This window comes from Betta splendens, chromosome 13 (assembly GCF_900634795.4).
Source record: "Betta splendens chromosome 13, fBetSpl5.4, whole genome shotgun sequence".
Taxonomy (NCBI): Eukaryota; Metazoa; Chordata; class Actinopteri; order Anabantiformes; family Osphronemidae; genus Betta; species Betta splendens.
In genome coordinates, this window is record NC_040893.2 from 13,727,641 (window position 1) to 13,739,965 (window position 12,325).

The 12,325-nt window shown below is 39.5% G+C and overlaps 1 protein-coding gene across 4 annotated transcripts; it reads left to right on the forward strand.

Moving 5' to 3' along the window:
* Nucleotides 1–304: 304 nt before the first annotated feature.
* LOC114868007 (von Willebrand factor A domain-containing protein 5A-like) lies at nt 305–11,345 on the forward strand. Of its 4 annotated transcripts, XM_055513735.1 has the most exons (23): nt 340–385; nt 487–561; nt 1,362–1,411; nt 1,562–1,764; nt 1,849–2,071; nt 2,151–2,317; nt 2,389–2,503; nt 2,579–2,715; nt 2,800–2,888; nt 3,045–3,189; nt 3,405–3,484; nt 3,569–3,683; nt 5,007–5,165; nt 5,247–5,350; nt 5,436–5,653; nt 6,808–6,846; nt 7,124–7,171; nt 7,434–7,472; nt 7,583–7,621; nt 8,288–8,323; nt 8,471–8,619; nt 8,745–8,868; nt 8,944–11,345. In XM_055513735.1, the coding sequence occupies exons 3-23, from the start codon at nt 1,372–1,374 to the stop codon at nt 9,021–9,023; spliced, it is 2,349 nt and encodes a 782-aa protein (XP_055369710.1). In that variant the 5' UTR covers nt 340–385; nt 487–561; nt 1,362–1,371; the 3' UTR covers nt 9,024–11,345. The 4 variants fall into 4 exon arrangements, 3 of the variants coding, with proteins under 3 accessions (XP_029027090.1, XP_055369710.1, XP_055369711.1); XM_029171257.3 differs by lacking the exon at nt 487–561 and having other exon boundaries at nt 305–385; XM_055513736.1 differs by lacking the exon at nt 7,583–7,621.
* The last annotated feature ends 980 nt before the right edge of the window (nt 11,346–12,325 follow it).

The window sequence follows — 12,325 nt, forward strand, 5'->3', positions numbered from 1 at the left end:
CTCCTGTGACAGCAATCAGAGTGTGCCAAATAATTTCCCTCTGGGATTAATAAAGTTTTTTTAATCTTGAATCTTGGAAACACTAATTTCTTAAAGGTATTAGACATCAGATCTAACTACAATAAGGCGTCAAATGAAACAATCATTTCAGTTTATGCTATAAAGACTGTGAATTATACAAACTGTATAGTACTTTAGCACAAGACATACACTAAACATACTGTGTACACCGGTAAGTAAAGCGTCGCCCACGCCGATGACTTCTGGGAATCGAGCTCACTCTGTGGGCGTGGCCGGTCTGGATGACGTAGCTCAGTTTTATAAACACTTTCCCCGTTTCTTTGTAGTAGGACAGCAGATGAGAGAAGCAGTATCATCGTTAAACGTAAGGTTTTCTCCATTTGCATCGATTTTGAAGAATATTAACGATGCGATCACGTTGTGTTCATTTTGTCGTTTCTATTTTTATCTCCAAATTCCCGTCAGAGTAAAAAAAAGTTATTTTAATGGTCTAAAAGCAAACTGATGCCAGACGCCCAAACAAGAGCAGGAAGAAAACAAGTCAGTGATATTTAATTGTGTGTTAAAACAAAACAATTGTTTGTTTCACCATGTAAGTTCACATTACTGATTAGCATTTTGAACCAATACCAAAATAACCCGTATAATGAGTAGTTTCAGGTCAGTCATATATCATCAGTGACACTGAAAGACCAGGTAAAGTACAAAAGATGAGACTGAAAAAACAGTAAAGTAAACTGTTGGTTTTTCACACTGAGGATTTACCGGTCATTGATATTTATTTTTATTTATTTATTTATTCTTTCAAATATATAAAAGCAGCAGCAACATAGTTAACACACATATACTGTACAAGAAAATACATTTCAGCTTTCCATTTACTGTACCTGGTTCATGCTTGAACGGCGTAGGTAAAATTTAGACTTACCTAGTCCCACCCCGTGATCATTCATTTAAACCCATAATTATTTACCCATTCATGGAGACATGAAACACACTCATCGCTATATTTACGTTTCATTAATTTCACAATGTTGCTGTCTGGTGGTAAGACTTAGTTTGCCCCGAACCCATCTTTCAGAGTTCAAAGGTTTCTAGTCCTAGATTTCCTTTTTTGGCCAGAACAATAAACCAAACGCTTTTCACGGATGTCTCCGCAAAAAGGGAAATAACCAGACCATTAACTTTGTGAATGATTAATTTATCTGAATCAAATTCTTTCCCGGGTTTTATGCTGGGTTTGGTGTGTACGTCTCCAGCTGGATACTTTTTCCTAATAGTGACTAATCTCTAGAATACATCAGCTGTACAGTAACTCTGTCGTTATTCATCTGTACCAGAGAAACGAAGATGAACCGCTGTGGTCTGTTAACTACTGAGAAGGAACCAGGTTGGAAAACAGAAAATATCACGTTTATTAACTCATTGTCTAATTCATTTGTTACTCATATATATATTAGTCTTACCAACTGAGTCCAGAAACATTCCGAGACAGTTTTTTAATCTTTTGTATCGGTTTGTTTCCTTTGGTTTGTGCCAGTTCCTCTGAAGAGCATCGAGGTGGAGCTGCAGGTGAGGGACCATGTGGCCACAGTGGTCTCTACTCTGAGCTACGACAACAAGGAGGACAAACCAATAGAGGCTGTGTTCGTCTTCCCTCTGCCTGGAGACGCTGCCGTCTGTCATTTCAGTGCTACCGTTGGTCAGACACAGATTGTAGCTGAGGTGAAGGAGAAGCAGCAGGTGAGCTGGACAGTAAAGGTTGGATTCCTGACAAGCCTCTAATTAACGGTGGTGGATGTCACTGATGCGTCGTCTGTTCTCCAGGCTCGTGAGGAGTATGATGACGCCCTGAGCTCCGGTCAGCAGGCCTTCCTGTTGGAGGAGAGTGACCAGAGTCCAGACATCTTTTCTCTGAGTGTGGGGAGTCTCCCTCCAGGAGAGAGCGCCTCCATCAGGCTGGAGTATGTCACTGAGCTGGCTGTGCAGGCTGATGACGGCCTGAGGTTTTGTCTGCCTGCTGTGCTCAACCCTCGTTACCAACCTCGGGGTGAGAAAACAGCCTCAGCTTAGGTCAATCTTAGTTTCTGATACTATGTGATGTCAAACACGTCTGACCTGGTTTACAGGAAGTGGGGGTCCCAGTGTTGAGGTGACATCAGTTCCAGCGTCTCAGGTTCCCTACACTCTGTCTTTCTCTGCTCGACTGTCGTCTCCTCGTCCGATCTCTAAAGTAGAGTCCAGCTCCTCCCTGGATCCTCTCCAGTTCCTCAACGCAGAGCAAACCCAGGCCACAGTAGGTCGACTGCTCATAGCTCCAATGATTGGTAAAACTCTATTTATGCTCATGAGTGTGTTAATCTGTAGGTGAAGTTGGCTGCAGGACACAAGTTTGACAGAGATGTGGAGCTGCTGGTTTATTACAAAGATGCCCACCAGCCCTCTGCTGTGGTAGAAGCAGGACAGGCCTCTGCAGAGCCTGGTCAGTGCTAAGGTTTAATGTCGTAGCTTTGCTCACCACACTCAGTAGTTTCCTAATGATTTCTCTGTGTTTCAGGCTCTCTGATGGGTGATCAGGTGGTGATGGTGAGCCTGTACCCTGAGTTTCCTCAGGCTGTCACGTCGAAAGGAGAGTTTGTAATTTTACTGGATCGATCTGGGAGTATGCAAAATGCCCGCATCAGCAGCGCCAGGGTAACAACAGCTACTTTCCTTTCTAACACATTTTGTGTTTCTCTCACACAGCTCTCATTAATTTGTTTTCTATTTATCTACAAGGACACGCTGCTGCTCCTGCTGAAGAGTTTACCAATGGGCTGCTATTTCAACATCTACGGCTTTGGCTCCACCTTTGAACACATGTTCCCGTATGTAAACAGTGAAGCACATGTGATGCTTTAACCATTTCAAGTTTCAATACAGACAATAATTTTAAAATAGAAACATTTGCTACATCTTCCAAGTCTAAATCTCTAAACTCAGAACCAGCACAGACTCATTGTTGAATGTGTTTCTGATGGCAGTAAGAGTGTGGAGTACAGCCAGAAAACCATGGACGAGGCTCTGAAGATGGTCAAAGAGGTGCAGGCTGATCTTGGAGGAACTGAGATTCTCTCACCCCTCCAACATATCTACAACCAGCCCTGCATTACTAACCAGCCTCGACAAGTAATACACTCAATCATAGATACAAACTGTCACCAAAAACACTAGAGTCAACATTACTCTGCTACTGTATGGATTTCAGTCTCACAAAATGCAGAAATAAAATGTTCCTTTCTCATTTAGTAGAGTCATTCTACAAAGTAGAAACTGAATTTATCAAATGACAACAATGTTGCCACATTACAAAATGTGTTCATGTTATTTATATTCCTCTCTAGCTTTTTGTTTTTACCGATGGAGAAGTGGGAAACACCAAGGAAGTTATTGATCTGGTGAAGAAGAATTCAGGTTCCCACAGGTGAAATGACAGAAATCAGTCCCTCAGGTCTCATAGTAAATGTTTATGTGCAGTGAGTCTTTGTTAAAAACCAGTGTCCTGCAGGTGTTTCTCCTTTGGGATCGGGGAAGGGGCCAGCTCTGCTCTCATCAACGGACTGGCCAAGGAAGGAGGAGGTCACGCTCAGTTCATCACTGGGACCGACAAGATACAACTCAAAGTAAGAAAGGCACTTAAGTAAGGGGACGTGAAGTGAACTAACTATAAATAAAATCTATGTTGCATTTATTTGTATAAAGTTACTTCACATCAAAAACAATCCCTGACAACTTCACAAACCAAAGACAAACCTAACAGCTACATGTTGAGCAAACACTTGGTAACAGTGAAGAGAATGAACTTCAGCAGATCAGGAGGTCATCTGCCTCGACTGATTGGTATGAGCTTTAAAAGGAGAGAGCAAAGATAAACAACAAGCTGTAGAGAAAACTGGGCAGGTTGGTAGGTTTAAAACGGTAAACCCAGACGTCAGCAGAAAATAACAGAGAGGAAAAGGCAAAACTAAAGGAAGGTAAGTGGTGTAAGGCCAAGTTGGCATCTGATGAAAAAAGAGAAGCTCTGAAGTTCTGAATTATCCCTCATGCCGCCTTCGGGCATTTTTGGCCATTTTTGCCATCTTTTTTTAAATTGCTGATCATTTTGGCTGTGTTACAGCTGCTGACATGATTTTTGTGAGAAATGCTACTTTGTCCTTGAATTTTTTAAATCCATTGTCCTTTCGTTTCTATTGTCATTTATATAGAAGATACAAATTTTGTATACACTCGTGACCTTTGTGGCCTTTTTTGCCACGTTCATAAAAATGCCTATAAAATCATCATACATGAATATTTCTTTTGCTTTTTGCTTTTTTTGTAAATCACTTAAACAGTAGTGAAGTACTGTTTATTTATTTATTTTTTTTTTTTCAAAAAACACAAAAACAAGTTTATTTTCCATAAACTAAATAGTAGGAGGATGGGGTTTTGGTTTTGATAAGAGTTTTGGATATGTCAAAGATTAAAAAAAATTGGTTTGATGGTTTATGTAGTGCTACATATTCCCTCTGGAGGCCTTTGTGGCCAAAAATGCCCCCTAGACTTCAATGTAAACCACGTTTTTTATTCTCACTGCCATCACACTATGAAACCATGCATTCTGGGATGTCAGCATTTCATCATGGACGAAATATTTGACATTTTTAACGTATTTCACCAGATTCAGCCTCTTTTCCATTGTAGGCAGAATGTGACTACTTCACAAAACCGGGTTTTGAAGGGTTAAAATTCTAAAGAAAATAAAAAGCTTGGTAGTCCTGGGCAGTTCTAAAGTTGTTTAAGTTATTTACAAAAAAAAAAACCCAAAATATTGACGTATGATGATTATATAGGCATTTTTATGAGCGTGGCAAAAAAGGCCACAAAGGCAGTGAAAAGGAGTCTTTTTGGAAGGTGGCATAATTGTTTAGAAAAGGTTCAAGTTCTTCAAATGTTTATTTCTCCAGGTGATGCAGTCACTGCGATTTGCTCTGCAGACAGTTGTGGAAAACATCTCAGTCACATGGGATCTTCCCAAAGAAGCATCCGTCACTGTCCTCTCTCCACCAATCACAGCAATATTTCAGGGTCAAAGGTCACTGATTTATGCTCAGATCACTGGACAGGTAGGATCAGTATTTACACATACTGTACGTCTGTCTGTTCATCAGGTTTGTGAGTAACGTATCTGGTTTCTGTTCTCTCAGACTTCAGAAGTTGCAGAGGGCTCTGTGAAGGTGAAGTACAGTCTGGCTGATCAGGTCTTTGAGAACCAGCTCCACTTCAGTCTCAAACCAGCAGAGGACACTGGGTGAGACAGGTTTTAATCAGTGTCCATGAAGGTTTGCTTATGTTAGGTTAATATGAATCTCCACCTCTGTCACTCCTGTCTGCAGATTAACAGTCCACAGGTTGGCTGCTCGGACTCTGATTCGCTCCCTGGAGTTGGAGGACAGAGAGAGCAGAGGACGAGATGGAGCGATAAGGAAGAAGATGGTGGAGCTCAGTGTCCAATCAGGAGTGAGCAGCTCCGTCACCGCCTTTGTTGCCATGAACAAAAGTGATGGCAAAAACATTCAAGGACCTCTGGTGCGCAGAGATATTCCAGTACCTGGTGAGTGTTTTTTTATGACTAACACTGACACAATGAGGACTGTGCAGACTGTTTAAGGCAGGGGTCTCAAACTCAAATTAGCCAAAGGTTGCTTGAAGTATAGTCTGAGCCTGGGCTGCATAAAGTATTCCACTAAAAAAGCTTTCAAGTGATGATCCAAATCAATTGTCTTAACATTTTTCAAACATACATGTAGGCTTCCTTTATTTACTCCTTGCTTGCCCGGCAGCGCTTCCTGTTACACAGCTGAGCCACATTTGGCTTCAGGGAGGAAGAAATTCAGACCCTCAGTATGGCTTAAAGATGCTTATTAGTAAGTGAGGACCTGTACTTTGACCTGTCAAAGTTTATGGTCGTCTCTCTCAACCCCCTGGTATTCTACATAAACTCCTCAGCTTGTCCACAGCAGCTGAGTAACAGTGATGTGTTGCGAGGTTTATGACTGATACAGTGATCCAGTGAGAGGTTTTTATTGCATTTTAATTAAAAGTATTTTATACTGGTTATATACAAAACTATAGGGAGATGCACATTTTGAAGTTTAAACTTTAAATTCTACTTTATTTAGCTTTACATGTTTGCTCGTCATGAGAATAACAAGAAAATTAAGCAAATAATCCACTTAAGGTCAGCTGTGAAACAGAGTGTGACGGTTTGTGAGTTTCATGCTGAGGCTCATCGCTGACACACCTTCAGGTTTCTCCCCATATTGGAAAATAGCTAAATAGAAGCTATGTTTTTATATAGCGAATAGCAAAACCTCAGCTATTTATTGCACTCAAGCAAATGTTGAGAATTTTGCAATTATGGAGAAAATACATTTATAAAAGAACAAACACGAGCGGAAGGTGTCAAGAGCATGAGTTATAATAGCTCATTAGTGACTTTAAGAACAAATGTCTTGGCAAAAAGGTGTGTGAGAAAAACTCACGCTCATGAGAAATACTCACAGGCTGCTTTAATTTTAATGTTAAGTAGGGGGCCGCAACAAACAGTTTGAGACCTCTGGTGTAAGGTGTCTGCACAGGTTCAGGAATGTGTTTTTCTGTTCGGCATTACTGAAAAGTTATGACCAGAGTCTGGTACTGCCTTATTATGTCAATACGAACAATTTGTTTTTTTAACTAAATTTTGTCATTTGTTTTGAATTTTAGGCATTTTACTTGCTGCGCCTAAAATGAGGCTTTCCCAAGGTACTGTACTCTACCCAGTGGTGAGGAGTTGAGCTGGATTAGAACATGTTTATTTTTGACTTCATTCATTAAATAATGCTGAATCTAAACTGTTATATACTTATATGTGTAGTTATCATGCTTTAATCTATTCATAGCAGCAGAACAAGTTTATTCTTTGGCAGAGTCAACAGTCTGTAATGATTCTTTGTTAAATGTGCACTTTTATATTTTCATTGTTTTTATATTTTAAGTAATAATAATTCGATTTCCTAACAACATTTTATTTGTCTCAAAGTAAGCTACGGTTCTATGCCTTGGAGGCGTGGTGTGCGATACAAAGAAGGTACTGTACTTTACTCAGTGGTGACAATTTGAGCATTATTAGAACATGTTTGCGTTTCTGTCTTCATTACATTAAATAACACTGAATCTAAACTGTTACTTGAGTGAGTAGTTATTATGCTTTAATCAATTTATAGCAGCAACAGAACAAGTTTATTCTTTGGCAGAATTAACAGTCTGTTATGATTCTTTGCTAAATGTGCACTTTTATATTTTCATTGTTTTCATATGTCAAGTACTAAATAAATCTTATTGTCTTTAAGGATGCTGTGAGCGTTTAGGGAGAATCCTACGTAAAGCAGGTACGCTACTTTACCCAGTGGTGAGAAGTTGAGCTCCATTAGAACATCATTGTTTTGATATGTTAAGTACTAATAATTAGTTTTTCTAACTAAATCTTATTGTCTTTAAGATTGCTGTAAGCGTTTAGGGAGAATCCCACGTAAAGCAGGTACGCTACTTTACCCAGTGGTGAGAAGTTGAGCTCCATTAGAACATCATTGTTTTCATATGCTAAGTACTAATAATTAGTTTTTCTAACTAAATTCTATCATCTGTTTCAAATTTTAGGAAGGCTCCTTCAAAGAGGGTCAAATTTTTGTCAAGTACAAACAATTAGTCTCTAAGTAAATTTTATTTGTCTTTAAGTATTATGCTATGAGCATGAGATGGGCAGGATGACCCTAAATAAGGCGGGTACTGTACAAGAGTCATCAGTCTGTGCATGATTCTTTGTTAAATGCGCACTTTTATATTTTAACTGCTTCGATGAGTTAAGAACTAATAAGTTGTTTATCTAACTACATTTTATTTGTCCTTAAGAGTGCCAAGGTTCTATGCCTTCAATACTGGCAACCTCCTGTCCACCCAGTGCTACGACGCTGAGCTGCATTAAAACATGTTTATGTGTTTGTGTCTTTACTACATTTATTAAACGTGAATCCAAACTGTTAACATGCTTTCATCTACTTACGGCAGCAGAGGTTTAATCTTTGGCAGAGTCAACAGTCTCTACTGATTTTTTGTTAAATGTGTACTTTCATATTTTAATTGCTTCAATATGTTAAATAATTATTATTGTTTTACACTTAATTTTATTTGTCTTACATTTCAACAGCTTTGCCTTCAAGGGAAATGGGGAGCTCAGATGAAGGTAGTTGACTTACAGTAAAGCACAGAATGATGGAGTTGGAGATGATCTCTATACTGTATGCACACATCAAATTCAAAGTGGACGCTCTAAACACATACTGTAGTGTACTAGTACACAGCTTTTTCACCATGTGCTTGTTCCCCTCAGATGACTCGTCTCCTCAGAACTCACCCACAGGCCCTTTTCTGCAGCTGGTCTCCCTCCAGAAGGCGTCTGGCTGCTGGCTGCTGGATTCAGCTCTGGCTGCTGCACTGAGAAAAACCAGCGAGGAGGTGGAGAAGCCAAAGCCTGCACAGGTATAATGTTATATGAGGGCAGGACTCATGGTTGGTTAAAAGCCATGATTCAACAGTTCATACTTCTGCTGTATACTTCATATTTGTTGTTTCTGGTTCTATCACTGTTTGATGCGGTGAATTAGGTCAACCAGGACGTGTGGGCCACCGTTCTGGCTCTGATCTGGCTTCATGGTTTCAAGGCGGACGCTAAGGAAGAGTGGGAGCTGCTGGCTATGAAGGCTGTGTCATGGCTCCGTGCCCAGAACGGTAATGACCACAACCATGAGCTCTGAACAGTGTGTGATCACTTTGTGGTTGTAATGACTTTTTTCTTTGTTCCAGCACCGTGTATGAAAGAGTGTGTGGAAGCTGGAAATACAGTGTTGGGCTGCAAGGTGGCGACAAATGCTCTTGGCTTCTGAGGGTTTCTATAAAGAGGCTTCTCCTTAAGAAGAAGCAGATTTCCTCTGTTTTAGTATGGGGTGCCGATGTACTGTAAAAGGTACCTATAATTAGTTTTCTCACATTTAACTAAATGACACAAAATGTTTTTGTTGGGTCTGAAAATACCACAACAGCACTGAGACGAGACACAGAGACGAGAAGCACACTGTGAGCCAACCAGAGATTTTACTTGGCCAAGGGGAGCTCGCCTGAGATCTTAGCGTTGTAAGCGCTTCACTCAGAGACCAACCAACTCCAACGAACTTCCCCAAAGCACAACATTTTATTGAAGTACTTGTACTGTACACGCCTCCATCACACATCATTGCTGAACATGCGGAAACACACACATTAGGCATAGCAGTACTCCTCCAACCCCTCTTGTGGTTTTGAACACCTACGCCTGAGTAGGAGCACAGAGCAAGTGACAAAATTGTTCTTCGTATATGACAATACTTGAAAACCTGTGGTTAGAAGTCTGTGCACCTGTCAATGGGTTTATAAGGCACAGCAAATGCAAACCATAAATGGAAAATGTAAAAAAGGTTAAATGATACATAAAAAGTATAAATGAATATAAATGAAATGAATATAAATGAAATGGATAAATGAGATTAATAATAGATGAAAGTATATTTTCTCCAACATTTCCCCCCGTTTGTCATTACAAGGACAATTAAACATCAGTATCACATATCTCTGAATCAGTTTTCAATGTGAACGTCAAAACATTGTATAAACCTTGTAAGACATTTTTGTAAAACCTTTCATGGTAAGGCATGAGTGTAGCATAGAGTGTCAGGTGAGAAGATGAATGCGGCATGTGAGAGCACACAAAACAATTTGATTTATTGTATGCTTTAGCTAACACCTTGACATAATGATACCACATGTTGGTCTCGAACGGGTGCTTGTGGTTGGGGTCTAAGTTCTTCCAGTTCCAGTCATCCACTGGTGTACCAGTCCATTTCTTCACTCTAAACAGATTCAGCATCTGGCCATTCCACAGTACCTTGTGAGCAAACAAACCAATCATGAAGATTGTGACACAGACCACTACCCAGAGCTTACCCACTGGTGCCATAGCTGGGAGAGGGGATCTGTTGGTTTCTTCGGCGACCAAAGGTTTTGATACCGGTCGACTTCCACCCCTACTCAGTGCCAACCAGGGGAATCACCCTCTTGCAGTGGTTTTGATGGATCCACGTAGCTCTCTCCTCGATCTTAACAGCCGTCGGTGTAGTGAGTACCACAGTGTATGGCCCCTCCCACCGCGGACTTGACCACGTCTTTCATTTGATGGCCTTGATGAGAATCTGGTCACCTGGCTCGATCTCCTCCTCCTGCTGAGACCAAGCAGCATCTGGCAGCTTATCTGCATTCACAATCTCTTTTTCCTTCAATAGGTTTGTCATCCACTCTGCTAGTGTCTGGCTCTCCTTCTTCTCTTTGACATCAGTCATTATAGGTAACACAAAAAAGTCAAAATGTAAAAAGTGTAAAAAGTCTAAATGTAAATGTTAAATATAAATGTAAATGTTAAATTTAAATGTAAATGTTAAATCTAAATGTTAAATCTAAATCTAAATGTTAAATGTTAAATCTAAATGTTAAATCTAAATGTTAAATGTAAATATTAAATGATCGAACTGAATATTTAAGTAGACTCCACCCCCTATTATTTTACATTTAACATTTACATTTAGACTTTTGCACATTTAACTAAATGTGAGAAAATATGTTGTGTCATTTAGTTAAATGTGAGAAAACTAATTATAGGTGCTCCTTTTACATCCGGCACCCCATATTCAACAACATCGACTTTAACTTCACTCTGGAACTCATCTTAATTATTTCATTCAAGAGGTTGACTTTACGATGCCCTAAAGCAGCACAAAATACATTTGAAGCTCCTGGTTATTATTATTCCACTCATTCTATTGATTCTATAGAGGGTAGGGGTAGAGTCTACTTGCCCATTCATGAATATTCAGTTTACACTCGGCGAACATTTAACATTTACATTTAACATTTAACATTTAACATTTAACATTTAACATTTACATTTAACATTTAAATTTAGACTTTTGCACATTTAACTAAATGTGAGAAAACATGTTGTGTCATTTAGTTAAATGTGAAACTAGTTATAGGTGCTCCTTTTACATTCGGCACCCCATACATGTTGTGTTCCGACGTCATTTTCATTTTCATCTACAATTTCCCGCCAGAGTGAAAACGTAACGAAACAGGTCACAAGTGGATATCGGAGCCTTTACTATTAAAAATCTATAAATACAGCTTTAACAATATTGATTTTCAGCCCAACAGTCCAATGATTTTGTGTGAGTGTCAGAGACTGGGTTCATTAACACAGGGTTTGGTTTTTGTTGTTATATTATTATTATTTGGGTGATTTGTGATTATGACAGAGTTGGTTGAATTTAATTTAAATCCCTTCCAAGCGGATAATCTTACGTTTAAGCTTTTATTTTGACAGTGAGGTAACCTTAGGAACACTAGTGTGGGATTATGGGACAGGCATGGATGCAAGAGAGATGGCACGGACACTGAGAGCACAATTCTGCACAAGGTTCAGGAGGTGCACACTGTGTTAACTGTTTTATGATAATGTTTTACTGTATATCTGCTAGAACGGTTTGTCACTTCGTTTTATTTTTGTTTAGTTTTCACAGTGTCTGAAAAAGGAGAGGGACAGAGGAAAATATAAACATCAGTATAATGCGTTGTCCAGCAGAGTGTGTGGAAGCTGGAAATACAGTGTAGGGCTGCAAGGTGGCAAAAGATGGCTTCTGAGGGTTTCAATAGAGAGGCTTCTCTTTAAGAAGAAGCAGATTTCCCTCATTGTATAACATCAACTTTAAATTTACACTGTACCGTCAACCTCTTAAATGAATTATATGAGTTTTAATGTCCTAGAGTAAAGCTGTGTAAAAAAAGTTTGAAGTTGCTGGTATAAAATAGCAACTTGCCTATTACAACGTATCGTAACACCTTGTCTCACTCTAATGTGTGACCTGTGTGCATTAGATTAAAACGCTACTTCATAATAAAGATTCACATTTTGTCATGTTGTGAAAACAAAACTGTCATAAAGCAGTGAGTATTTTGACATGGGACCTGAAGGGGCTGGTGTCAGGGACAGGAACTGAGGCTTGAACCCAAATGCACAACACACAGACTAGACTACAGTAAAAGAGGAGCTTTTAATAACAACAGGTCCAAAACGGCAGGCAGTAACGTTGTCAGACAGGCAATA

What these genes read in the sequence shown, in the direction of transcription:
- LOC114868007 (XM_029171257.3), top strand. Translation starts at nt 1,372, where the DNA reads ATGAACCGCTGTGGTCTGTTAACTACTGAGAAGGAACCAG. An exon ending in TAAAATGAGGCTTTCCCAAG is followed by an intron (nt 6,847 to 7,123) that starts GTACTGTACTCT and finishes TTTGTCTCAAAG; the next exon opens with TAAGCTACGGTTCTATGCCT. An exon ending in AGAAGCCAAAGCCTGCACAG is followed by an intron (nt 8,620 to 8,744) that starts GTATAATGTTAT and finishes GCGGTGAATTAG; the next exon opens with GTCAACCAGGACGTGTGGGC.